Source organism: Nyctereutes procyonoides, unplaced genomic scaffold, assembly GCF_905146905.1.
Source record: "Nyctereutes procyonoides isolate TBG_1078 unplaced genomic scaffold, NYPRO_anot_genome, whole genome shotgun sequence".
Classification (NCBI taxonomy): Eukaryota; Metazoa; Chordata; class Mammalia; order Carnivora; family Canidae; genus Nyctereutes; species Nyctereutes procyonoides.
In genome coordinates, this window is record NW_026575121.1 from 7,757,630 (window position 1) to 7,782,616 (window position 24,987).

General features: G+C 38.7%; 1 protein-coding gene across 4 annotated transcripts in view; it reads left to right on the forward strand.

The window, feature by feature from the left end:
• Nucleotides 1-7,647: 7,647 nt before the first annotated feature.
• The window catches only part of EPSTI1 (epithelial stromal interaction 1), a 92,787-nt gene continuing 75,447 nt past the window's right edge, over nucleotides 7,648-24,987 (forward strand). Inside the window, exon 1 of one of the 4 annotated variants that reach the window (XM_055336168.1) lies at nucleotides 7,648-7,896. In XM_055336168.1, coding sequence (XP_055192143.1) covers nucleotides 7,769-7,896 — 128 coding nt within the window. In that variant the 5' untranslated portion in view covers nucleotides 7,648-7,768. Of the gene's footprint in view, nucleotides 7,897-9,292; nucleotides 9,375-24,987 lie in introns of those variants that run through there. The other 3 variants (XM_055336167.1, XM_055336170.1, XM_055336169.1) reach the window with 3 other exon arrangements.

Below are 24,987 nucleotides of genomic sequence, written 5' to 3' on the forward strand. Positions count from 1 at the left end.
AGAATGACAAATACAGAACTCCTCATATGTAGTCTTACATCGTAGGAATATACCACCATTTATCCATCTATTATTATTTCTTTTTGTCATTTTGGGTTTTTTTCCCTAGTTCTAAGATATAATTGATATACATCACTGTATAAGTTTAAAGTGTACAGCATGATAGTTTGATTTACAATCCATCCATTACTGATAGGTATGTAAATCATTTCTAGTTTTATACTCTATGAATCATGCTTATATGAAATTTTGGTACAGGACTTGGTAAATCCACATACAGTGGAATGGCTAGATAGGAAAATATTCAACCTTAGAAAATTCTGTCAATTTTTCAAAAAAGTACTAATTTACTAGCCCAAGTCAAGTCAGGGCATGAGAATTTTAGTTTCACATTCTCACAGTAGCTTTTTTTCTTTCATTTTAGTAACTCTGTTGAGTGTATGGAGGTATCTCACTATAATTTTAATATGCATTTCCCCCATGATAGATAAAGTGGAGCTCCGTTCCATATATTTACTAGCCATTTGGATTTATATATATATATATATATATATATATAAATATATATATATAAAATTTTATTTATTCATTCACGAGAGAGATAGAGGCAGAGAAACAGGCAGAGGGAGAAGCAGGTTCCATGCAGGGAGCCCGACATGGGACTCGATCCCAGGTCTCCAGGATCACACCCTGGGCTGAAGGCGACGCTAAACCACTGAGCCACCAGGGCTGCCCTTGGATATCTTTTTAATGTAAAGTACTTGTTCAAGTATTTTGCCCAGTTCACTTTATTTTTTGAGAATTTAAATAGTATTAATCACTGTATTTATTCAGTATACTATGTTGGATACATGATACTAAACACTTTATGCTTACCTTATGTGTACAACCACGTTCAGTAGCTCTGTAACTCATTTTCGTTTCATAGTTGAAGAAATCAAAGCCCTGAGATGTTCAGAAGTTCACTCAACGTCTGTCAGTTATAAGTGGTAGAGCCAAGATCTAAACACAGGTCGATCTGACAAAGCCTGCAACTTGCATGACAAATCCAGGATGGATAACATAGGAATCATTCCCTCTCTTCAGACTGAATTTATCCTCATTATTGTAATCATTTTTATGACTCTCCCTCTGTCAGAGATTGTTTTACTGGAATCCCAGGAATAAGAGCTATATTGGTTGGCTGGCCTCTGAAGACTATTCAGGAGGGTCTTGAACTCTAACCTCTGTGGAGTACCTTCGGGGACACTCAACCCTAATCACAATCCTGGAAGCATACAAGGCCATGGCTCCTTTTTAGGAGTCAAGTCAAATAGGAGGATGCTAGGTTTTATCCATAGAAATGGAACTCTTGTTGGCTTCCAGAAGACATTAGAGATGGAGCAATGTCATGAAATGTCTATGTTGTGCTCAGTGCCTTCCAGTTATGCCAACCAAGTTCCAGTTTCACTGCGGACTGTACTCTTGTGCCAGGTATTTATATATTGCTGGGTAAAACTATAAACAGCTTTATTTCTACTCTGAAAGAGATTTCAAGATAAAACACACTGAGGGTGTTGCTCTGTAATGTTTTAGCAACTGAAAGCCAAGAGCTGCTGGAACTAAAGTTAAGAACTCTTTGACGACAAATTTAAGTATTATTAGAAAACATATATAAAGTGCTTGCTTGCATTGACAGCTCAAAAAACAAAACAAAACAAAACAAAACAAAAAAAACCCCCACAACACAACTTTCCATTTATTTGGCATCAAGGTGCAATTTGCGATCCACTTTAATACACGTTATCTCATTTGGCCATCACAAACCCCTGAAGGGAGATTAGACAGCTGGTCTTATTATGATTAATATTTCCATTTTACAAATGAAGCAACCAAACCTGAGAGAGTTTCAGTGTTTGCCCGAGGTCACAAAATTCTTAAATGTCTCTGCCAGGTCTCAAATTTAGGTCTTTGGCCCCTTGCCCCTACACTATGCTTTCTCTTACATACCTGGCCATATTTACAAAGGATGTGAATACTCACAGGAGCTGGCTTAGAGTTAAAACATTAGGACAATGAGGAGTTCCCTAAGGGAGAGCATTTTTGGAAAAGGCATAGTGGTGGGGTTCAAAATGGCCAGTGCTGTGGAAAATTTCTGTTTGATTCATTTGTCACAGCTGAGGGAAGCTTTCAGGGGAATTTCTCTCCCATGCCACTGACAAGAGTCTTCAGAATTTTCCCCAGTTAAGGGAGATTCCGTTCATCCCTGCAGCCAGCAGAGGTCTGTGACAGCTACTCTGCAATGTTAGAACCCAGAGATGGAAGCCACTACCCTTGCCTCAGATCTGAGTTTACCAATAAAGTAATGCAAACCACCTTCCAGAAGATAGCAAATATTAGTGAAAGCACATTTCTCCTCATTTCCCCAAGTGACAGTACTCATCATCAGAAAAACAGAGAGAACAAATGTACATCTTTCCATTCCCCAGTAGAATTCTTTATGCTCACTATACAGCTCAGTATTTTAATGCTGTTAAAGAAAAAGGAATTCTAACCCAAATTTAGCATGTTTGCTATTCATGAAAATTTGACAAGTTGTATAAAGCACTGTCACTATAAAGATTATTTGACCATGGAATTATAGGGATGAGTGCTGGAGCACGATGGTTTTTATTACTGTTGATTCTAATAGGTTTAGAGACTTTGACATAACTGTTTTTGGAAAAAAAATACATAGCTGCTCATGGGGAAAATTATAAGAAATGAAAAGCATTCCAAATTCTGGATTTTGTCAAAAGGTATATATTGTCACAATCATCCTCCAAAATGTGGAAAGTTAGACGTGGGCTCAGGAGACCTAAATTCAAGTTCTGGTTCCGCCACTAAGCTATTACACAATACTGACAAGCCACGTGACTTCTCTAAGTTTCTGTTTCCTCCTGTCTAAAATGAGGTGGCTAGACGGTCTGAAATGTGGAGTTAGCAAAATAAGGTCTATCTGTTCCCCACTGTAGTTCCTGGGTCGGACAGATTAGGAGTCTGTGCTTATCATTCAATAAACATCTATTCTATGAACTTAAGATGACTTATAATTGTAGCATTCCATGATTTTATGGCATAAATGTAAAGAATTCCTAAAGAATATAAAATTGCCACAACATAAATAGGCTTATATACAAATACACACACACTTAAAATGAGGAGATGCCTAGTAGTAGGTGAGTTTTACATTGTTCCTTTGTTGGAAGAGAGAAATAAATGCTTTAAAATAACTGCTTCCTCAATCTGTTGGCTTAATTTAACATTTCACTGCAGAATCAAATTTAAGGAAGCATGAGTTTTAGAATTTTCAGAAACTGAGATTCACATTGAGATACTTAATGACAAGCAACAGCTAAGAATCTATGTCTCTGCATTTACTCACAGTAATGAAACAGTAATGGAAGGCAACTAATTTAAAAATCAGATATATGTTTTCATTTATTTCCTTGGAAGATAAAGGACATACTTGGACATGTTAGCATTAGCCCAAATTGGTGAAGTTTCTTTTTGATTTCATCTTATTTTTAATCTTATCTTAGGTTAAAACTCATTGTAATCCTGAATTGCCATTCCCTATCAATATCTCATTTTACAACATATTCCTGTGTACATCCTTTTGAATCCTCCTTTTCTTTCTCTCAGGTTCCCTCTTCCCCACCCCAAAATATCTTTTGCTTAAACTCCCTTACCTAAAGGAATGAATAAATGATTATTTCCCAGAGGCTGTTACATATTAAAAGAAAACCATTTCCTAAAGGAATCTCTAATTGGCCAAATTTCAGGAAATTTAACAATCTCACCAGATTTTAGGGATTCCTTCATTTCCCTTAAAACATACAGGCAATTATCTAGTTACAGGCTTATTAGAATGATCTAGTTCACCAGGCTTTTTTTTTTTTCCCCAAAGATTTTATTTATTTATTCATGAGAGACAGAGAGAGAGACAGGCACAGGCAGAGGGAGAAGCAGGCTCCATGCAAGGAGCCCGATACAGGACTCGATCCCAGGTCTCCAGGGTCAAGCCCTGGGCTGAAGGCAGCAGTAAACCACTGAGCCACCCGGGCTGCCCTGGTTCATTGAACTTTTAAAGCCACTCTTGTGCAAACAGAATCAGGCAGCAATCCAATACATGGAAGAGATAAGAGCTAACATACTCTGATTGAGACAGTGGTGGGGATCCAGAACTTTCTCCACTCGCTGTGCTTCTCTCCACCAGCCATTGCTGCAGAAGCCCACGACTCTGAGCAACTCTGGTAAAAGGCCAGCCCATATTCTCATACAAATACACACACATTAAGTAAGAGCATATGTGATGCACAAGCAGATAACCACTCGCAAGTATCCTAAAGGAGTCTGCTGCAATAATAAATCATAGTCACTTTTTTTTTTAACACTGAGAATATAGCAAAATGAGAAAATGAACAGATTAAGCAATTCAGGTTTTGCCTGTTACCTCAATTTCTATCTCATGTTTAAAACCTTGGTATGCTACATGGTTGGGTTATAAAATAAATAAGTGTATTCCTGAAGTCCGTGTTATTACTAGCTCCATCAGAGGAACCATTTTTCCCTTATTCAAACTTTGAATTGAATCCAATCACCAAACAACTGCTTTCTCCTTTGCTGGTATTTTCCCAGCAGGTGACATTTTGAAGAAGATTGCCTCCAGAAAGACCACCCAGATTCCACTTTTTGGTGGGTTCTAGAACTGCCTTTCTCACCCTGCAGGCACCTGCAACACAACAGTTTCCAAATCAAGGTCTTTCACCTGTGCCAAAAACCTGTCCCTCTTCCTGGTTAATGATGAATGGTTCTGCCTTCTACCCACACACAAAGCGAAAACCTTATAGTTACCATTAAATTACTGGGACTCTAAACTAGGCAAATTGTGTAGATCGGGATTTTTCAACCTCAGTGTAACTGACTTTTTGGGCAGGATGATTCTCTGTTCTGGGAGGCTGTCCTGTCCATTACAGGATATTTAGCAGCATCCCTGCCCTGAACCCTCTAGATGCCAGGAGACACACCCTGACCCCCTGTTAGGCTTCACAATAAGAAGTGTCTCCAGGGGCAGCCCCGGGTGGTCCAGTGGTTTAGCACCGCCTTCAGCCCAGGGCCTGATCCTGGAGACCTGGGATCCAGTCCCACGTCGGGCTCCCTGCATGGAGCCTGCTTGTGTCTCTGCCTCTCTCTCTCTCTGTGTGTGTCTCTCATGAATAAATAAATAAAATCTTAAAAAAAAAAAAAAGTGTCTCCAGGCATTGCCAAATGTCTGCTGGAGGCAAAAATCAACCCCAACTCCATTTGAGAAGCACCAGTGTAGATGATCTCTTTATTCTGTGCAGTTCCCCACAAGGTAAGTATTATAACTGCATTCCATGTAGTGCAGACCAGGAAACTGGGCCTCTGGGAAAATCAGTGACTTGTCCTTGGTCATGAGGCTGGTATGTGGCAGAGCGGGGTTTCAGGGTACTGTAAAACTTGTTTCCCCATCTGTCTTTACCACCTCTGGAGCTCAGTTTCCTTCTGCATCTAGTTATTTTTGTTTAAGTATTTTTTAAAAAATTTTATTTTCTTAAAGTAATCTCTACACCCAACCTGAGGCTTGAACTCACAACCCCAAGATCAAGAGTTGCATGCCCTTCCCACTGAGCCAGCCAGGCACCTCTGCATCTAGTTTTTTAATCTCACCATGTTAGCCTTTCATTTGGGATGTCTGGACTCTGCTCCCTGCTTCCTATTTCACGTAGTATTGTCTCAGTTGAAGCCTGTATTTCCTGGCTAGATTATAGCAAGCAGGCTCCTAATTTATCTCACATATTTCAGTCTCTTTATTTTTCAGTTTCGCCTTCACAATTGCTGGCAGAGCTTTCTCAAATATGTTATTACTTAACTGCCCTATTGAAAAACCTTCTGCACCTTCCATATGAACCCACAGCAACCCTCTCAAAGGGTGGTCCCAAGACTGGTATCTCCGGGAAACCTGTTAGAAATGCAAATCCTTGGACAAGCTGAGAGGCAGGCAGCCTTGCTAATTAATTGATCAGACACTCAAGAAATATTGTTTACACACCTGGTCTGTGCAAGACATCCAACTATGGTACGGGGACTTTTTCAAATATGGATTTGCAAGACTGTATCTGTAGATCTGGGGGTGAGTCTCAGCATCCATATTTTTATTTTTTTAAGATTTTATTTATTTATGAGAACACACAGAGGGGAGAGAGAGACAGACAGAGATACAGGCAGAGGGAGAAGCAGGCTCCATGCAGGGAGCCTGATGTGGGACTCGAACCTGGGTCTCCAGGATCACACCCTGGGCTGCAGGCGGCGCTAAACCGCTGAGCCACTGGGGCTGCCCAGCATCCATATTTTTAAAAAGCTCCCTGGTGATTCTTCTTTTTTAGAAATTCATTCATTCATTCATTCATTCATTCATTCATTCATTCATTCATTCGGGACACACAGAGAGAGGCAGAGACACAGGTAGAAGGAGAAGCAGGCTCCCTGCAAGGAGCCTGATACGGGACTCGGGACTCGATGGGGTCACCACCTGGGCCTAAGGCAGGCTCAACCCCTGAGCCCTCCAGGCGTCCCTTAAAAAGCTCTCTGGTGATCCTGATGTCTTGGGGGTGATCACGACAGTCATAATGCCGGCTGTACAAAAAATGAGACTGTCTCTTGCCTCCCACAACCTGCATGGTAGGAGACATGTAAACAAACGCTAATGCCACCAAGGTGCAGGTGAAATAAGAGCTTGCTTCACTGTTGGGCTTTTTTTGGGGGGGGGAGGGGTTTGAATTCACTTTGCATTTCCTTTACCTTGAAAGTATTTGCGCAACAGCCAAACAGCAGTCATTACCGATAAAAGGGAAACGTTTGGGGCAGCTCCGGTGGCTCAGCAGTTTAGCGCCGCCTGCAGCCCGGGGCGTGATCCTGGAGACCCGGGATCGAGTCCTACGTTGGGCTCCCCGCATGGAGCCTGCTTCTCCCTCTGCCTGTGTCTCTGCCCCCCTCTCTCTCACTCTGTATCTCTCATGAGTAAATAAAATAAGATCTTTAAGAAAAAAAAAAGAAACTTTTGTTCAGAGGCAATTTTATTGGGACGCCTGGGTGGCTCCGCGGTGGAGCGTCTGCCTTCAACCCGGGGCGTGATCTGGAGTCCCGGGATCGAGTCCCTGCAAGGAGCCTGCTTCTCTCTCTGCCTGGCTCTCGTGAATGAGTAAATAAAAATCTCAAAAAAAAAAAAAAAAAAAAGATGGTTTTATTTATTTATTCATCCCAGCTCTGGCGTCCGAGGGTTCATACACACTGCTCACGGTCTCAAATATCCAGCAGTAACCCCAAATCAGGGTTGCCTGTTAAGCCGCCCCGAAAGCATCTTTCGGGGTTCTGGTCCCCCGGTGCTGCTCGCCGCCAAGGCGTGGGCGGCGGAGGACAGGTGTCCCTCCCACGCTCCCAGGTGGCGGTGGGTGAGGCCGGGAGCCCCCCCGCCCTCCGCAGCCCCCCAGGCCGCGCGGCCCCAGCCCGCGCCCGCCCTAAGGGCAGAGGGCGCCGCCGGGGGAGGCCGGGGAGGCCGGGGGAGGCCGGGGGGGGGCGGGGGCGGGGGCGGGCCAGCTGCGCGGCGCGGGCCGCGGGAAATCGAAACTCGAGCTGTTAAAACCCTCGGGGATCGCCCTCGAGACTCCCCAGGCGTCCCCGCCCGCGTGCCTCCCGCCGTGGCCGCCCGGGACCGCCGACCTGAGCCATGTTCACCCGCACCCACGCCCGGGGGCCGCGCCCGGAGCCCGGCCCGCCGCAGGGTCCCCGCCCCGGCGTGGAGGGGGCGCCCCGGAGCCCCGCGGAGGACAGCCCCGGGCCCGCCGCCCGCCGCCCGTAAGTACTGGAGCCCGCGCGCAGGCGCCTCTCGGCCGCTGGGAGCTGGAGACCGCCGGGGCCCAGTCGCAGGTTTTTGGTTATATTTTATTTTTTTCATTTTTATTTTTAATTTTATTTGATTTTATTTAATTTTATTTAATTTTATTTATTTTATTTTTTATTTTATTTAATTTTATTTATTTTAATTTTATTTTTATTATTTTATTTTATTATGTATTTATTTAATTTTATTTTATTTATTTTATTTTATTTATTCTATTTATTTTATTTTATTTATTATTTATTTTATATTTTATTTTACTATTTTATGGTTTTATTTATGATTTTATTTTATGATTTTATAAATTTTAAAAATGATTTTATTTTATTATTTAGTTTTTTATTATTTTATTTTTATTTTATGATTCTATTTTATAATTTTATTTCATTTTATAATTTTATTTTATAATTTTGTTTTATTTTATTTTTGGTTTTATGATTTTATTTTATAATTTTATAATTCTATTTTATATTTTTATTTTATAAATTTATTTTATTTTATGATTTATAATTTATAATTTTATTTTTATTTTATTATTTTATTTTATTATTTTATGATTTTATAATTTTATTTTATTTTATTATTTTACATTTTATTTTATTTATTTTATTTCATTATTTGTTTTACTTTATGATTTTAGTTTATGATTTTGTTTTATTTATTTATTTATTACTATTTATTATTTATTTTATTTATTATTTTATTTATTATTTTATCTTATAATTTTATAATTTTATGATTTTGTTTTATTATTTTATTTTATAATTCTATAATTTTATTTTATAATTTTTATTTTATTATTTTATTTTATGATTTTGTTTTATTTTATTTATTGTCATTAATTATTATTTATTATTTTATTTTATTTTATTATTTTATTTTTTTGTTTTATGTTCTTTTATTTTAGTTTTTTATTTTATTTCATTGATTGGGAGCATGCAGGCTTATTTGCCTAGGCAAAAGCAGTCAGGAATTATTACTTTGTAAATTGAGTGGGCCCAGTCTGCGGTTCTTTACTACAAATCTGAGCTCCTGTTCCTTTCAAGAACATGGTTTTTCTGATTCTTATGACTAGCTACAGGATTGAAAAGACCTGTGTAGAAAGGGCCTGAGCTGCTTACTAGCTTTCCAGGTATTTCCAGAATTCACACTCTTAACTGGTATGAAAAAAAAAATGTTTTCCTTCCTGTTTTAGAAGATCAGTGCCCTAAATGATATCTTCATGTCCGCTGCCAGGGTAGGAGCCGAGAGGGAATGTGTTAGGGTGTAGGAGATTCATATGCTGTGTCTGGGAGCAAGCTTACATCTCAACAAAGTTCCCGGATAAACCACCTCTTAGGACCAGAGGAAGTAGGACTTGGTGAGGTCCAGAGCCGCTGCAGGATTTCCAGACCTGGCGTTGGTGGGTAGGTGTTCTACACAAGAACTGTTATAGGTAATTTTTATCTTGGTCTTTGGTTCAGGGTCTACATTTGGTACCTTGGAAACATTTTCTTAGGCCTTGTCAGTGATCCTCTCTTTCCTCTCCTTGGAAGAAGCTTCTTTAACACAATAGTATGGTGTACACGGTGCCTTTGAAGAGCTGCCTCTGTGAATTGGAGTTGTTGCAAGTGGTTTCATTTTCAGTTCCCCCTTTTCCATCAACTTCTAGTCACATGAAAGACATGCCGGTTGCTAAGGAATAGCGTATGACCTTATGGCCAATAAACAGTAGATTTTCTTTCATCCCTTAATTTTGAAAGAATTCATAAATATTTTTAATATTATTCGGGCTTTTAATATTATTTGGCTTGGGGTTACCCTTAGATGGAGTGGGTAACCTGGGTGATTTCAGTTAGAGATTACTTCATTTCTCTCCTTGGCAGAATGGGAGATGTCTTGCTACAATAGACATTCATTAATTCAAGTCATCTATAGCTCAGCTGTAGCATTTAATGTAGTAGAGGTCATGGGCATACAGTCTCATGTTGATTATGAGTACCTTTTATGTGTCTGTTTATTAAAGAGTGGCTACTTAGATATAATCATTTAGATGCAAGCTCACATCAATTCCTAAATACTAGTGGTTGAATCTGTTTTTATTTGATTTTAAGTTATCTCAGAATCTTGCCAGTCCAAATTGTTCAGAAAGGGGATGTTTTCTAATTAATTGTCCTGGTCTCAATACCTGAAGACCTCACTGCATACTATTTTGTGATTTTTTTTTTTAAAGATTTTATTTATTCATGAGAGACAGAGAGAGAGAGAGAGAGAGAGAGAGAGAGAGAGAGAGAGAGAGAGAGGCAGAGAAACAGGCAGAGGGAGAAGCAGGCTCCATGCAGGGAGCCCGGTATGGGACTCGATCCTGGGCCTCCAGGATCACACCCTGTGTTAAGGCTGCGCCAAACTGCTGAGCCATCTGGGCTGCCCCTATTTTGTGATTTTTTACCATTAGAGAGTACGTAGGAGAGTTCAGCAGCTTTCCCAGAACTGATTCATTCATTTATTAAAGATTTATTTATTTATTTAAGACACGGGGGCAAGGGGTGGAGGGTGAAAAGGGCTGGAGAGGGAATGTCTCAAGCAGACTCCACATGGAGCAAGGACCCCCACGTGGGGCTTGATTCCAGAACCCTGAGATCCTGACCTGAGCTGAAACCAAGAGTTGGAGGATTCACCGACTGAGCCACCCAGTTTACCCCTATGTATTTATTTTTAAAACTGTGAATCAGTTGCAATAAGTAGAGCATTACAGGGGACATTCCCTTTTAGGTGTTTCAAATCTAAGATCCTGTTTGGACCACTCTGAATTCCTACATCTCCATCACTAACTTCTATCTATTGTTTATTCCCACTTGTCTCCTTTAGGGCAACTGGAAAACCAAGGAAAATGGTTGCCTGGTAAATAACATCTTAGTAAAATTCACATACACACATTAAAAGCTACTAAGAAGGGGGTTTAATTTACTCAGTTTTTAATTTTTGGAGAGGAATTACAGTATTTTCTGGGAAATAAAAAGGAAGGATAAAGTGCTTAAGAAGCTTCATTTGTTCACCCTCAATATGAGCTTATTTATATGAGAAAGGATTGAGATTTAACCTTGTATTGTATGCATCCTTCCATTAATTCCTTGGGGAAGCACGAGTGTAGGCATAGGAGCATGGGCTTTGAGGCCACACTTGGGCCCACCTTCTGATTCTGCCATGACTTGCTCTCTGAACATCAACATGGTGCTTAATACTTTATGCCTCCGTTTCCTCGTTACTTAAAATGAAATAAAACGAATCTCTGAGAGGCTCTTTATTTTTTTTTGTGTGTGTGTGTGTATGCATAAAACATCATGCCTGGCAGAAAGGAAATATCCAGTAAGTATTGGGTCCTGATAGCCTTGAATTCATTTAGCAAATGTTTATTGATCAAGTATGCTGTCACCCTGAAGTGGAGTGTTTGTACTTGTAAAAATACACTGATTTAAAACACCTTCTTACGTATAAATAGATATTTAAAGGAATGTTTTAAAATTTTAAATGACTTCTGAGAACCTCTAATAGACTCTAAGGCAAGGCTGTGTTCTTGATTATATTTGGATTTAAGTAACTATAAGTGCTAATTCGTTTCAGCTTTCCCAATTATTTTTAGTTGGTGTTTTTCTCTTGTCCTTAAATATCATAAGCCATCTACACAGATTGAAAGAGAAAAAAAGCTTATCCAAAGCTTACTTCAAATCCAAAGTAACACTTTACCTTCACTTTCCCTTTCAATATTTTGCTCTTTTGCAAATATCTCACACTCACTTATGTAACATCTAGATAAATACAAGATTAAAGCATGGGTTTTTCTGGAGGGGGGTTTTCACCTGACTTTACCCAATTTTGGGCAATAGGTTCTTGTCTGTGATAGCAACACAGCGTTCACTTCATTGAAATACTAGCCTATAATCATACTTGAAAGTGGTCCTTTAGCTTGATGCCATTTCAAGGAAATAAAAAGATATTCTGAAAATGTACCTATAATCGGAATTTTGCTGTACAGTTTGCATCAGGTGAGCTGAATTTGTATATAAATTAATATTTGCGGCCTACTTTATACTAAGAACTGAAGAGGCATAAGAGCAATAATAATAGCAAACACAGGTAATGCTTAGTATGTCAAAATGCGTTATGTATATTAACTCAGGCCTCATAACAACCCTAGAATAACAGGATCTCTAGCTCTGGATATTTAATTAAAATTTTAGGAGAAAATAACTACTCAGTAGAAGATAAGCCCCTTATATAGCTTATAGTCTAATTGTTGGGGCGAACAGTTATTAGATAATTACAGGAATGACTTCATAAGCCAAGGTCTGAGGCAGTCTTGGGAGCAGAAGTGTTCCCAAGTGTTGAGCTGCAATCTACAGGATAGTTAGGAGCTGTGTGGGTTTTTTCTGGCATTATTCCAACGCCAACCAACTTTCATTCAGTTCTAACACTACCGAAAGTTTGCATGGACCCCCCAGGTTAGGGCCCGATGCCACAAGACTGCCCCTGTTTCAGACACCAGCCACAAATGGGGTCCCCAAACTATCCCATACTTCTGCCTGACTACAAATGTGGGAGTTTCCATGATGCCTCTTCCCCCAGTTTGATAATTCACTAGAACGACTCACAGAAATCATGGAAATTGCTGTACTTAACGATCATAGTTTTATTATAAAGGGTACAGCTCAGGACCAGCCAAATAGAAAAGATGCATAGGTCAAGATATGGAGGTGGAGTGTTGCACAGAATTCTATACCCTGTCTCGGTGGACTACCTTCTCGGCACTTTGATGTGCTCACCAATCTGGAAGGTCCTCAATCTTCATTCAAGAATATTTATTCCAGCTCCATTACGCAGGCATAATTGATTCCATCATTGGCCACTGAGTTGATCATTGAACTCAATCTCTAGCTCCTCTCCCCTCCCCAGAGGTGTTCAAGGGGCAGACCTGAAAGTTCTAACCCTCTAATCATGTGGTTAGATTTTCTGGCAAATAGCTCCCATCCTGAAGCATTCTGGGGTCACCTCATTAACATACAATTAACAACACTCTTATCACTTGGAATCCCAAGGATTTTTTGGAGCTCTGTGTCAGGAACCAGGGACCAAGTAAGTTTTTATAGTTTGTTATACCCCAGGAGTTTATACAGCCTCTGTGGCAGTCAGGGAAACGTGCTATTCAGATCTTCAAAAGAACTTATTGTGGGAAGCATAGTCCACTGAGGGCCCAGCTGCAACCCCTTTGTCCATTACCCTTTGTTCTGAGAGCACCTTATTCTGTGTTCTTCCAGCCAGTGTCTGAACATTCCAAAGTACTAGTGTCAGCCTGTTCCTGGCCCAGGTGGGACTCCTCTATTGGGCAGTTGGGCAGCTTTTGCCAGAAGACTCCTCAACTGAACTATCCAAGATTTTCTCAGAACTGTACGTCAGTCTGAGACTTTTCCCAACTCAATCCCCCCTCCTGTCTCTGCTTTCATAGGTTTCAGATCTGCTCATGTTCTTGAGGGTTTCACGGCCTACCCCTGCTCATTCCCCTTTTATCCTTCCTAAGCCTTCTTCCCAGTAAACCTCTTCCATGTCTAATCCTGTCATGATGTCTTCTTTTTGGAGGACCCAAACTGACACAGCCTCTTAGATAAACCATACTCCCAATTACAACAGCTTAGACACTATGTCTGTTGAAGTGCTATATAATTGTACTGGGGAAATCCACTCCTTTTTCTTACTTCCTCTCTTTGGGGCCCTGGTTTCCTTATTTCCTTACTCAAACTTCAAAACTTCCCCTAGTTTGCTGTGCTCCAGGGAAAGAAAGAATTCTGGTAACTGATAGTTTTCTTTCCCTTCATCCTCAAAGTTTCAAGGGATAGTGAAGGGTGAATAAAGGATAGCTTGGCAAGACTCCTTATTAATGGCCAATTCCTGATTTTTCTCTCTTTTCCCTTTAAAGAGCACTGTACTACATTAGTATGAAACATTTTATAACTAGAAGGTGGGATATAAAGTGGAATGTATGATAAACTAATTATTGTTATGATGTTCAGTTTTTATGAACATCACTATCTAATAATTGTTGAATATGTTCTGAATCCTGAAATATAATGTCTTATGTTCAAGACAGATCATCAAAAACTTCTTATGTCATTCTTGACTTACCTCGTTTCAATCCAAACTAGCCACATAAAATAGTCTTAAATTAAGTACATGTTTTTACAAACTTATGAGACCCTGTAAGAACTGCTTTCACTATTTCCTCTTCACTTCAATGCCCCAGATTTCTCTTCTGAATCCTCATATGAGTGTGAGAAAATAAGCTTTTGCCTATAGATGTTAAATGGCATGAAAGCATCAGGCTATTACTCCTCCCTGGGGATGGAGAGCTGAATAATGACGAAGTTCCTTTTAGTGCTCTGAAATAATACTACATGGAAAGAGAAAATCTGTGATTGATTTTGATGAGTAATCTTCTTGACGGCTCACTATAGATGGCTGTTCATTAGAGGGCTATAACTCAATCTTCAGATGAGGCTCATAAGCATTCAGAAAGTTTGTAAAACAACAGATAGTGTTTAACTCTTAATGATAATTATATGGCTCAATGAGCTTGTTAGGTGCCTTGTTAGGTGATTACTATATTCTAGCAAACTGATCAGTAGAACTCTATTTGACTTATTTTTGAAATGAAAAATGTGGCAAAGCATTCCAATACTGTAGTGGCTTAAAGTAAATGCCTTATGAATAGTCAAACTGGGTACCCCAAGAGAATAAAACTAAAATAACAATCAATAGCTTGAACTCTTATGTCTTGGGACTCTTAACCAAGTGCTAGACCTTGAACTACGTGTCATAGAATTCCTTTTTCTCATCATCATAAATTCTTTGCCACTCCACAGTTGAAGAACGGAGTCTTGAGGGATTAAGTGATTTCCCAAGGTCTCATGTTTTTTTTTTTTTGTTTTTGTTTTTGTTTTTTTTTTTTTTAGTGATAGACTCAGGTTTGAGTGCTGCTGGTTCTACCAAAGTCTAGATCCTGACCATGCTATGCAGCTGGAGGAGGAAGGGGTAGTACAGCTAGCTAAATTCCCATCAATCGTCATATTTTCACATCAAGAAAATAAGAATTCTATAGACTAAAGGGAGTGACACTATAGAAACAGTAATGTGACATTTACAGCTTTAAAATTCTCTGGATGGAGAAATGGTTTACATGAATGCAGTTTCTGTGGGGATTCTCTGGTCTCTGCTGCTTTTCTAAAATGACAGTTTGGTGGGCTTGCTTTAGAACAGTTCTTTCACCACCCTTGTTTATGAACAACCTAAACAACATCTGCTTCCTGGTGATCTTTCAGATTTCTGACCATAGACTAGAGTAAGCAAGCATGAATGTCATTTGACATTCATGATCAAGGATGTGTGTGGGCATATATGAGTTTATATATAACTGAAAAAAGAATTTAGCTCTCACCCTTACTGTATGTGATGCACTCTGAGGCTTTCTAGTCTCATTCATTAAAAATAAACCCATTAAATTGGTTTCATGACCCATTAGTGGGTTACCTGTGTACTGTGAAAAATGTAGTTCTGTGCATGGCAGAAGAGATTGCTGGAGTGGATGGAAAGAAAAGCCATTTTGGTTTGCTTAGATCCAATTTATCTTCCTGTTTATACAGGAGGGTAGAAATTATGGTTCTGTTTAGACGAATTTCTAACTTTCCTGCACCAGATTTCACTCCTCAGTATGAATGCATTTGCAGTCTGCCAAGTCTTAGGGAGCAATCATTTTTGCTCAAATACAATATCAAAAATGAGTGGGCTTTTCTCAGAAAGCCTTTGACAGCTGATACAGTGAAACAATCAATCAACAGGATGATGAAAGCATGAAAACACATAATACCTATAATATTCAGTAGAAGCAGAGCAGAAATGAGAAAAAAGAAACTTAGTTCAATTACATAGTAAGGTTATTTAATTCAAAGTCAGTAGAGTGCTGTAAGGTTATACATATTGTTAAGGTTAATTGCATCTATTCAGAATCTATTTTAATCTGAAACAAAAGCTTAACAGGAAAAAAATCATCAAAGGGAAGAAGACTGCATTTGAAAGGTCTGTTCTATATCAGAGAATCAGCTAATGATGATCTTCTTTTGTTCTGTAATGTTTGAATTCCCCCCCCCCAAATATGAACACTTAAAAGGGAATCCATTAAAGTCCTATAGAAAAATGAAAGACATTTATCATCATTAAAACTCAAGGGCTCGTATGGCCCCGTGTTTGTTTTGCTATGGCACCAGAGAGAGTGGAAATCCTGTGCTACCTAACCTTGTAGGAAAATCTGAGCCTCTGCTTGAAGTCTTTGTTTTAAATATTTCCTCACTAAAAAAATCTTTGGAATATCGTCCCCTGATTTTAAAAGTAAAGTCATATCTGCTTGTTATAAAAGTTCAAACATTACAAAAATAAGATAGAAAGTAAAAGTCCCCTGCAATTCTTTTTTTTTTTTTTTTGGCCCCTGCAGTTCTAATCCTTAAAGATAAACACTTTAACTAGTTTGATAGGAAGACATCTTTATTTTTGAAGTGTAGGTTATGCTCTTTGACTCTTTATGCCGAGTAGAAAGTCTTAGAGCCATTATGCCTTTTGATTTCTATTGCTAATGGAAGGCAGCAGGCAGGAGAAGATATGTTCTCTTTCTAATCTTTATTTTAAAGTGGGATTGCTTGCTATCCTCTAGGCAGATACTGTTTTCACATTGGGTTATTATTTAGTTGTGCAAGGAAACAACCCTTGTTCTCACACTGGAATCTTGGATATTATCTTTTATGTAGTACTCTTCCCCAAAATGTCTGACTTGAACATCTAATTATGAGGAAATCATCATTTTCTCAAATCCAGAGTGTGAAGTGTTCTATAAATTCTTTAAGACAGTTTACCTGGTATATTGGTCAGGGTTCTCCAGACAAACAGAACTAATAGATTTTATATAATATATATACATATATATATAAAATGTATAAATGAATTTTTATATATAAATATATAAATTTTATTATATATAAAATATGCAAATTATAAAATGCAAAATATAATTTGCATATATAAAATAGAGTATAATTATAATAAATATATAATATCTACAATAGTATACAATATTATAATATTGTATATATTGTATATAATGTATTATAATAATACAATATTATACAATATACAATAAAATATATAATATTTTATAATTATATAAATATACAATATGCTTATATGTTATATATATTTATATGTGAAGAGATTATTATTTCATATATATATTTATAAAGAAATTTGTTATAAGGGTATAAACTATTGGCTCACATAATTATGAGGGCTGAGAAATCCCATGATCTGTCATCTGCAAGCTGAAGACTCAGGAAAGCTAGTGTGTAGTTTGAAGTCCTAAAAGCAATAGAGCCCATGGTGTACATTCCCCTCTAAGTGTGAAGGCCTGAGAACCAGGAGCATCAAGAGCAGAAGATCCATGTCTCAGCTCAGCTAATCAGGTCAAGACTGATTTCAACCTTCCTCTGCCTTCCTTGTTCTGTTGAGGCCCTCAGTGGGTTTTGGTGATGCCCACCCACAATAGTAAAGGCTGCCTGCTTTCACTCAGACCATGGATTCAAATGCTTATCTGTTTCAGAAACACCCTCACAGACATACGCAGAAATAGTGTTTAGCCAGATACAGGGGTATCCTGTTGCCATGTCAAGTTGACATATACAATTAACCATCACACCTGGACTCTTCAGAAATGTTAGTCATGGGGATCCCTGGGTGGCGCAGCGGTTTGGCGCCTGCCTTTGGCCCAGGGCGCGATCCTGGAGACCCGGGATCGAATCCCACGTCGGGCTCCCGGTGCATGGAGCCTGCTTCTCCCTCTGCCTATGTCTCTGCCTCTCTCTCTAGCTCTGTCTCTGTGTGACTATCGTAAATAAATAAAAATTAAAAAAAAAAAAAAAAAAAAGAAATGTTAGTCATGAAAGGCAGGAAAAAGTCAAGGAAATGGTCCTGCATCCTAGAAGTCTATAGAGACATGTCAAACAACAGGCATCTGTAATCTGTGATTGGATCCAGGATGCAGTGGGGGTAGAGAAGAATATTTTAAAAGTTGGAACAATTTAGAAATTTTAATATAGAGTAAATGCTATATTAATATTAATTCCTTTGGGTGCAAAAGTTTTTAACATGTAACTAGGAGAATGTCTTTGTTTTTAGGAGATACACGCTAAAGTATTTGGGGTTATCTTACTGACTCTGTAGCTTACTTTCATATAGTTCAGAAAGAATAAAGATGAGAGTGAAAGAAATGTGGCCAAACATGAACAATTGGTAAGTATAGATAAATAGTATACAGGTTTTCATTTTATCAATATTTTAACTTTGCTTGTAGGCTTAAAATTTAAGACAAAAAATTGGGGAATAAGTAATTTCAGATCATATTCTAAAGTTTATTGTGCTTCTTTCTTTTTTTCCTTTATTCTTTTGGAATCTGGAGAAATTCAAAGGAAGTTTGTCATGGAGCTGTATGTTTAAGATTTGTACAGTTTGTCCTAAGTATATTATAGCTCAATAAATAATTTAGGGAAAAAACCTGGGCTCAGAAACATGCTATCTTTTACAGAAGACTATTTGCTAATCTTTAATGAGCAATTTTATCAACACCACTTTGTCTCATGCGGTGGTTCTTATTACTCCTAAGACACAGATCAAAGGAAAGAATCAGGAACTAGGATATAGATGTTAGAGACAAATGCCAGAACCAAGATTGTAAAAAGACAATTAGAAAAGCTAAATTGTATATGTTGTGGAAGAAGTTGGAGCAAAGAAATTCAGTCACAGCATGAAAAAGGAGATGTACTGTGATTCAGGGCTAGGTTTTATTACATATGATAAAAGAGGTATCATATATACACACACACACACACATAATTCTTACATTACAATTATATATATATGTATATATATAATAGATATCTCCAAATAGGTGTCTTAAGCATAGATGGCTTTGTTTATTTGTTTCTCACCTATGAAATAAGTGTGAAGGCAGCTAGTCTAGGGGTGATGTAGTACAAATAGCAAGCAAGTATAATAGAACATTTATTTTCTAGCATTGGTCTAAAGACATAGCTGTTAGCCCTGTTTTACAGGTGAAAAAAATAGAAAAACTTAGTAATTTGCTCAAAATTATAGTTAGAAAGTAACAGAATTGAGGTGGTTTTATAGTCACAGGGCACAGCATAGCTTTTGTCTTTCTGCTCTGCTATTTCTTTTTTCTTTTTTTTTTTTAAGTTTTTATTTGTTTATTCATGAGAGACACAGAGAGAGAGAGAAAGACACAGGCAGAGGGAGAAGCAGGCCCCATGCAGGAAGCCCAATGTGGGACTCCATCCAGGGTCTCCAGGTTCATACCCTGGGCTAAAACGCGGAGCTAAACTGCTGAGCCACCTGGGCTGCCCGTGCTTTGCTATTTCTGATGTGTGTCTTTCATAGTCAAGTAGCCTCATTGACCGAGATAGCTGCTTGAGCACCAGCTACCACTTCAGTCTTCCAGGAAGGGGAAAGCAACCGAAAATCTTTTCCTGTCTGTCCCCATTTAAAGGAGTTTTCCTGGAAATCCTTCTCAGTGGCTTCCATTTATATTTCGATTTTCCAAACTTGGTAAGATGGTCATACATAGCTATAAAAAAGGTTGTGGACTCTAATCTTTTAACCCGGTACAGTTGTCAACCTGAATAGTATAAAGGTGCCGTTAGAAGGAGGAGGTAAAAAGGAATGGTTGGTTAGGGCCAGTAGCTTCCTAGTTTGAGAACTGGGGAGAGTGAAGCCTGAGGGCAGAAAGTAATCACCCAATCAAACTTCCTGGGATTTTTGGAAATGCAAATGGGATATCTAAAGGAAGAAAAAATTTAAATGTAGTCCACATTCTTGTTCTGAATATTGATTTTAGAGGACTATTAGAATCCTCTTCTGGATAATATTCTGTGCAAAGCTTTATTTTTATGCTTTGTACATCCTGCAGGATTGTTTATAATAGAGAATAATTGAAACAACTGAAATAGTTGAGTGGTTATATTATGCTATATCCATGTTGTGAAGTATTATCAGCCATGTAATATTAAGCTTGTTACGTGAATAGTTGGGAAAACTACTTATAAGTGAAAGTAAGACATACAATTTGACTTAAGATACGATTGCAACTGTGTAATAATAGATGCAGAATATAGATTGGACTGAAATTTACTCCAAGAAAAGTATTTGTGATCTCTGAAGGGTGGGATTATGAGTGACTTTTCCATATTTAAAACATATATCTTTGTGAATTTTCTCCTATAAGCATATGTTTCTTCCAAAATCAGAAATAAAAGGCAGGGGATCCCTAGGTGGCTCAGCGGTTTAGTGCCTGCCTTTGGCCCAGGACATGATCCTGGAGTCTTGGGATCAAGTCCCACATCAGGCTCCCTGCATGGAACCTGCTTCTCCCTCTGTCTGTCTCTCTGCCTCTCTCTCTCATGAATATATAAATAAAATCTTAAAAAAAAAACACTAAAAGAAATAAAAGGCAAAATTTGTTTTTAAATGTTCTATGTATGGGACGCCTAGGTGGCTCAGCAGTTGAGCATCTACCTTCAGCTCAGGGCATGATCCTGGAGTCCCAGGATCAAGTCCCACATCGCACTCCCTGCATGGAGCCAGCTTCTCTCTCTGCCTGTGTCTCTGCCTCTCTCTCTGTGTCCCACATGAATAAATAAATAAAATCTTAAAAAAAAATGTTCTCTGCAGAGATTTAGATGTAAGTCCCTCATGGCTTGCATTTCTGGTTTTCTCCTTGATACTCTTCAGGAGCAATGCTTAAGACATGTAGACATGGGATCCCTGGGTGGCGCAGCGGTTTGGCGCCTGCCTTTGGCCCAGGGCGCGATCCTGGAGACCCGGGATCGAATCCCACGTCAGGCTCCCGGTGCATGGAGCCTGCTTCTTTCTCTGCCTCTGTGTCTGCCTCTCTCTCTCTCTCTGTATGACTATCGTAAATAAATAAAAAAAATACTATAAAAAAAAGACATGTAGACATAATCAGATCTTAGTCTAATAATAATAATAATAATAATAATAGAAAATGTACAACCATTTGGTAAATAAGTGGCTTTAATGCAAATGCCCATTTCCTTATCACTAAGCCATTCTTAAAGAGAATGTTTATCCTGAATATTCTCTTGCTGGAAAAGACAGTCCTGCGTGGGCCTCTTCCACTCTTAGGTGTCTTGCTGGGTGTGCCAAGACCGCACACCGGACCATTCTTTCCTCTAGACTATTCCTCTCATTAGGTAGCTGGGAACCTTGAAAGATGAGATTAGCTTTCCCTACAACCAAGACCAGGCTTGCTTGCTATCTGCTGTAAAAATGGTAGTTTCCTCAACCGTGTCCCTCACCTGTCATGCCAACACACTGTGTGTGCAGTGTCTGTCATGTTGCCCCCATCAGACTTGGCGCCAGAGAGAACAGACATAAATATGCTAATGCTCATGCAGTGTGTTGTAATGCATGAGTAATAAAGTCTTAGTCTCTGACCCAGGAGTCTCATGGCTTTTTTTTTTTTTTTTTTTTGAGTCTCATGGTTTTTGCCAGCATCTATGGAACAGTAACAGGCTTACCGTTAGGCTAAGGTTAGCTTGTTAGGTTAAGGTTAGTTTGCAAGCAGGCTCAAATCAATTCCCAGACCTGATATCTCTATGTTCTGAAAATAGGAATTCCTTGTAGTTATTTTTACTGAGGAAGGAAATATTTTTTCTTTTTTATATTTTATTTCAATTCAATTTGCCAACATATTGTATAACATCCAGTGCTCATCCCATCAAGTGCCCTCCTCAGTGCCCCTCACCCAGTCACTCTATGAGTGGGATATATGTTTCATATATATTCTTTGTATCTTTAAAGTGAATCCCTCTTGCTTTTCTCATAGCTTTTATCATTTATGTGTGTATATGTGTGTATATGTGTTTTAAGGGACAAAATGTGACATCTTTCCGGTCTACCCTGTATGGTTGTGCAGGTTGGTAAACTGCACAAACTTACCTGGCTCAGGTGATAATTTGGAGCTGAAATACGTACCAAACCATGTGCCCTGGTGTAGGGTTACTTCCGCCTGAAAGAAGGGACACATTTTTCTAATTTGCATAAATTAACCCCACCTCACTAAGTCATGAGCCTACACGTAGGGGTGCTGGGATGGATGGATGAATGGATGTGTGCATGTATATACTTCTTTCGACTTTCTGTAAAGTTATCCTATGAAGAAAGGTGCTGATGATCTGTGATCTCTTGTTTATCTTTTCCTCCCTGGGTGTCTGTCTGTTCAAGCCCTCTGGGTGTCTATTCAACTGTCCAGCAGAAGCTGTGAATTAAAGAAATGACCCACTTCACATCAGTCTCTTGAATGTGTAGACAATGTTTTGGGTTCTGCAGGTTCTGAGACCAAAGAGAATTCATGAGCCCTTCTACACTGGAGTTGTGGAGTGCTGGATCAGAGTTGGTGTAACAGGTGGAGTGGTTAAGGATGAATCTCTCAGCCTGTCCTTGTCATTTTTTTGTTTTTTCTTGGGAATATGGTCTGTTTATAAAAGAACTTTTGGAAACCTGAATACCTCAAAAGTTTTGACTCATGTTGGCCTAAAAGAGTAAGCTTCAGAGGCCCCTTTAGAAGGCCATAAAAGAAAAACCAATATGGAAAGCTATAGCTAAAAAATAAATCTCTATCCAGTGCTTTTGATTAACCAAAAATCCTTTTTTTTTTTCAAATTCACACAAGGTTAGGATTTTCTTGAACTATGAAAATTTCAAACTAATTTCTTACAGGATAGTAGACTACATGTCTACTATTCTGCTTGGAAAGATCTGTTTGTTACTTAATCTTCTACCTCTTTCTGAATTTTTGCTCCTGACTACGTTTCTTTTTCAGTCAAACCAGTGTTGTTCCTAATTAGAAATTTAAATTACATCTACTGCAGTTTGTACACACCAGGGGATATATTTATGTAATACTTTTAGTCAGCTAAGGTATTTTTCATAACTTCAGCATAACGTTTTTTCATAGAGTGCTTATTGATGAGACATTATAAAAATTGTGCAAGAATGAACACCAGAGAAGCAGTTGTGTAGCTCAGGAGAGACCTCACAAGAAAAACATTCCTTAAATATATTTTTTTGTGTGTTTTTTCTTTCTTTCTTTTTTCTTTTTATTTTTCTTTTCTTTTTTTCTTTTTTCTTTTTTTTTTTACGGTGCAGGAACACATTTTCCTCTTTGTCTTGTGCTGTTCTTTGTATGATCTCCCCTAGTATGTCTCACGGATGTGTGCTGTCGAAAGTGAAAATAATCTTACAAATTGTGATATTTCATTAAATTTCAATGAGGTAATTAAGGAAACTCATTTTCAAAGATCTACATTTATTTCAGTGGCTTGAATGTTGCTTAATCAGGAAATGCCCAGAATGCTAAATATAGATAGGTTTGGCTTGTCTAGATCAGCATCTTTGAGAGTCAGAATGTTGAAAGGGAAGACATGCAGGTTAAAACAGCAGAGGCCCTTGCTGTGGGTGGAAACTAATTGGCTGAAAACATGAATAAATTATACTTGTTATTCGTGTCAAGAAAAAGCGAGGAGAGAAGGGATGAATATTTGTATCTAACAAGGCGTTACACTCTGCCACACGATAAAAAAATAAAAGATAAAAAGCAGATCCTTAGACCTAGGCTCCTCTTCCCCGTAGCAGGTAAGAAGAATAGAAGCTCAATTACTTGCCATTCTTTCTTCTGAATATTATGTTTCAGATCTGGCATGTTCAGGCAAGAAAATGTTATTAAAAAGGTTGCTAAGGAATTCTCTAACATGAAACATTTATTACTGGGACCTCTGTCCTTGACCCTGGGGTTATGTTCAAATGCTTTCAGTTAAAAGGCTCTGAATTTAGGGTTGGATAATTATTTCCCTCTTTTCATGGTCCTGCACTGTGTCTGGGTACTCGTAGGCTACACGGATTGCAATAGATTGACTACAGCTCAGTTCCTAAAACAAAAGATTCTAGTATGATGTCATCAGATTTAACCTTATCCAGATTAGAAATTGTAGAGTTAAAAAAAAGAAAAAAAGAAAAAAAAATTGTAGAGTAAGATCTTTTTAGAAACAGATTGATTTTGTTTTCTTTCCCAATCTTTCACAAAATTTGCATAGGGGAGGCCCAAGGAACTTGCAAAATTCTCCATGAGTTTGCTCTTAGTAAAGTCCTAGTACTTCTTTTGCCGTTTTAGAACCTACCTTTTAAACTTGAGCTTGCTAAGCTTCTCTGAAGATCCCCCCCCACCCGGGTCTCTGTAACTCTCCCCCACCTTGGATCTCTCCTTATCATCCTATTTTGACACTTGTTTGGGTATTCTTGTGGTGTGCTCCTGCGGTTCCGTAAATTGTTCCAAAACTAAAGTCTACTCTCCACTAAACTGGTTGGTGTCTGTTTTTTCATATTTTCCTCACTCTTCAATAGCCCCTTAGCACAAGTCCATAAATAGGTGCTCAGTTAAGTAGATTCCTTTGGAAGCCTATCAAGAGGCTGGAGATAAATGACAGTCGTACTGTATGCTTTCTGTATTGAGCTGAAGAGTTAGCTGCAGATGCCCAGCTGGTCTAAGACAGAAGTCCTGGGTTTGAGTCTAAGCATCACCGCTTAATTAACCTCATGACCTTTGGCAGATGATTTAATGTCTACGTGTTTATCAGTGATTTAATCCCTAAATCCCCTTAAGTGTAAATGTTGAGTTATCTGTCTAGCTTGAATTATCTACCTCGATGATTCTCACAACGTGGTCCCTGGATCAAGAACATAGACATTACCTGGGAATTGTTAAAAAATGCAGCTTCTCAACCCCCACCCCAAACCTCCTGAATTAGGAACGCTGCACTCTAACAGGCCCTCCAGGTGATTCTGAGACACACTGACGTTTGAGAACTACTGGTTTGTATAGAGTCAAATCCCTG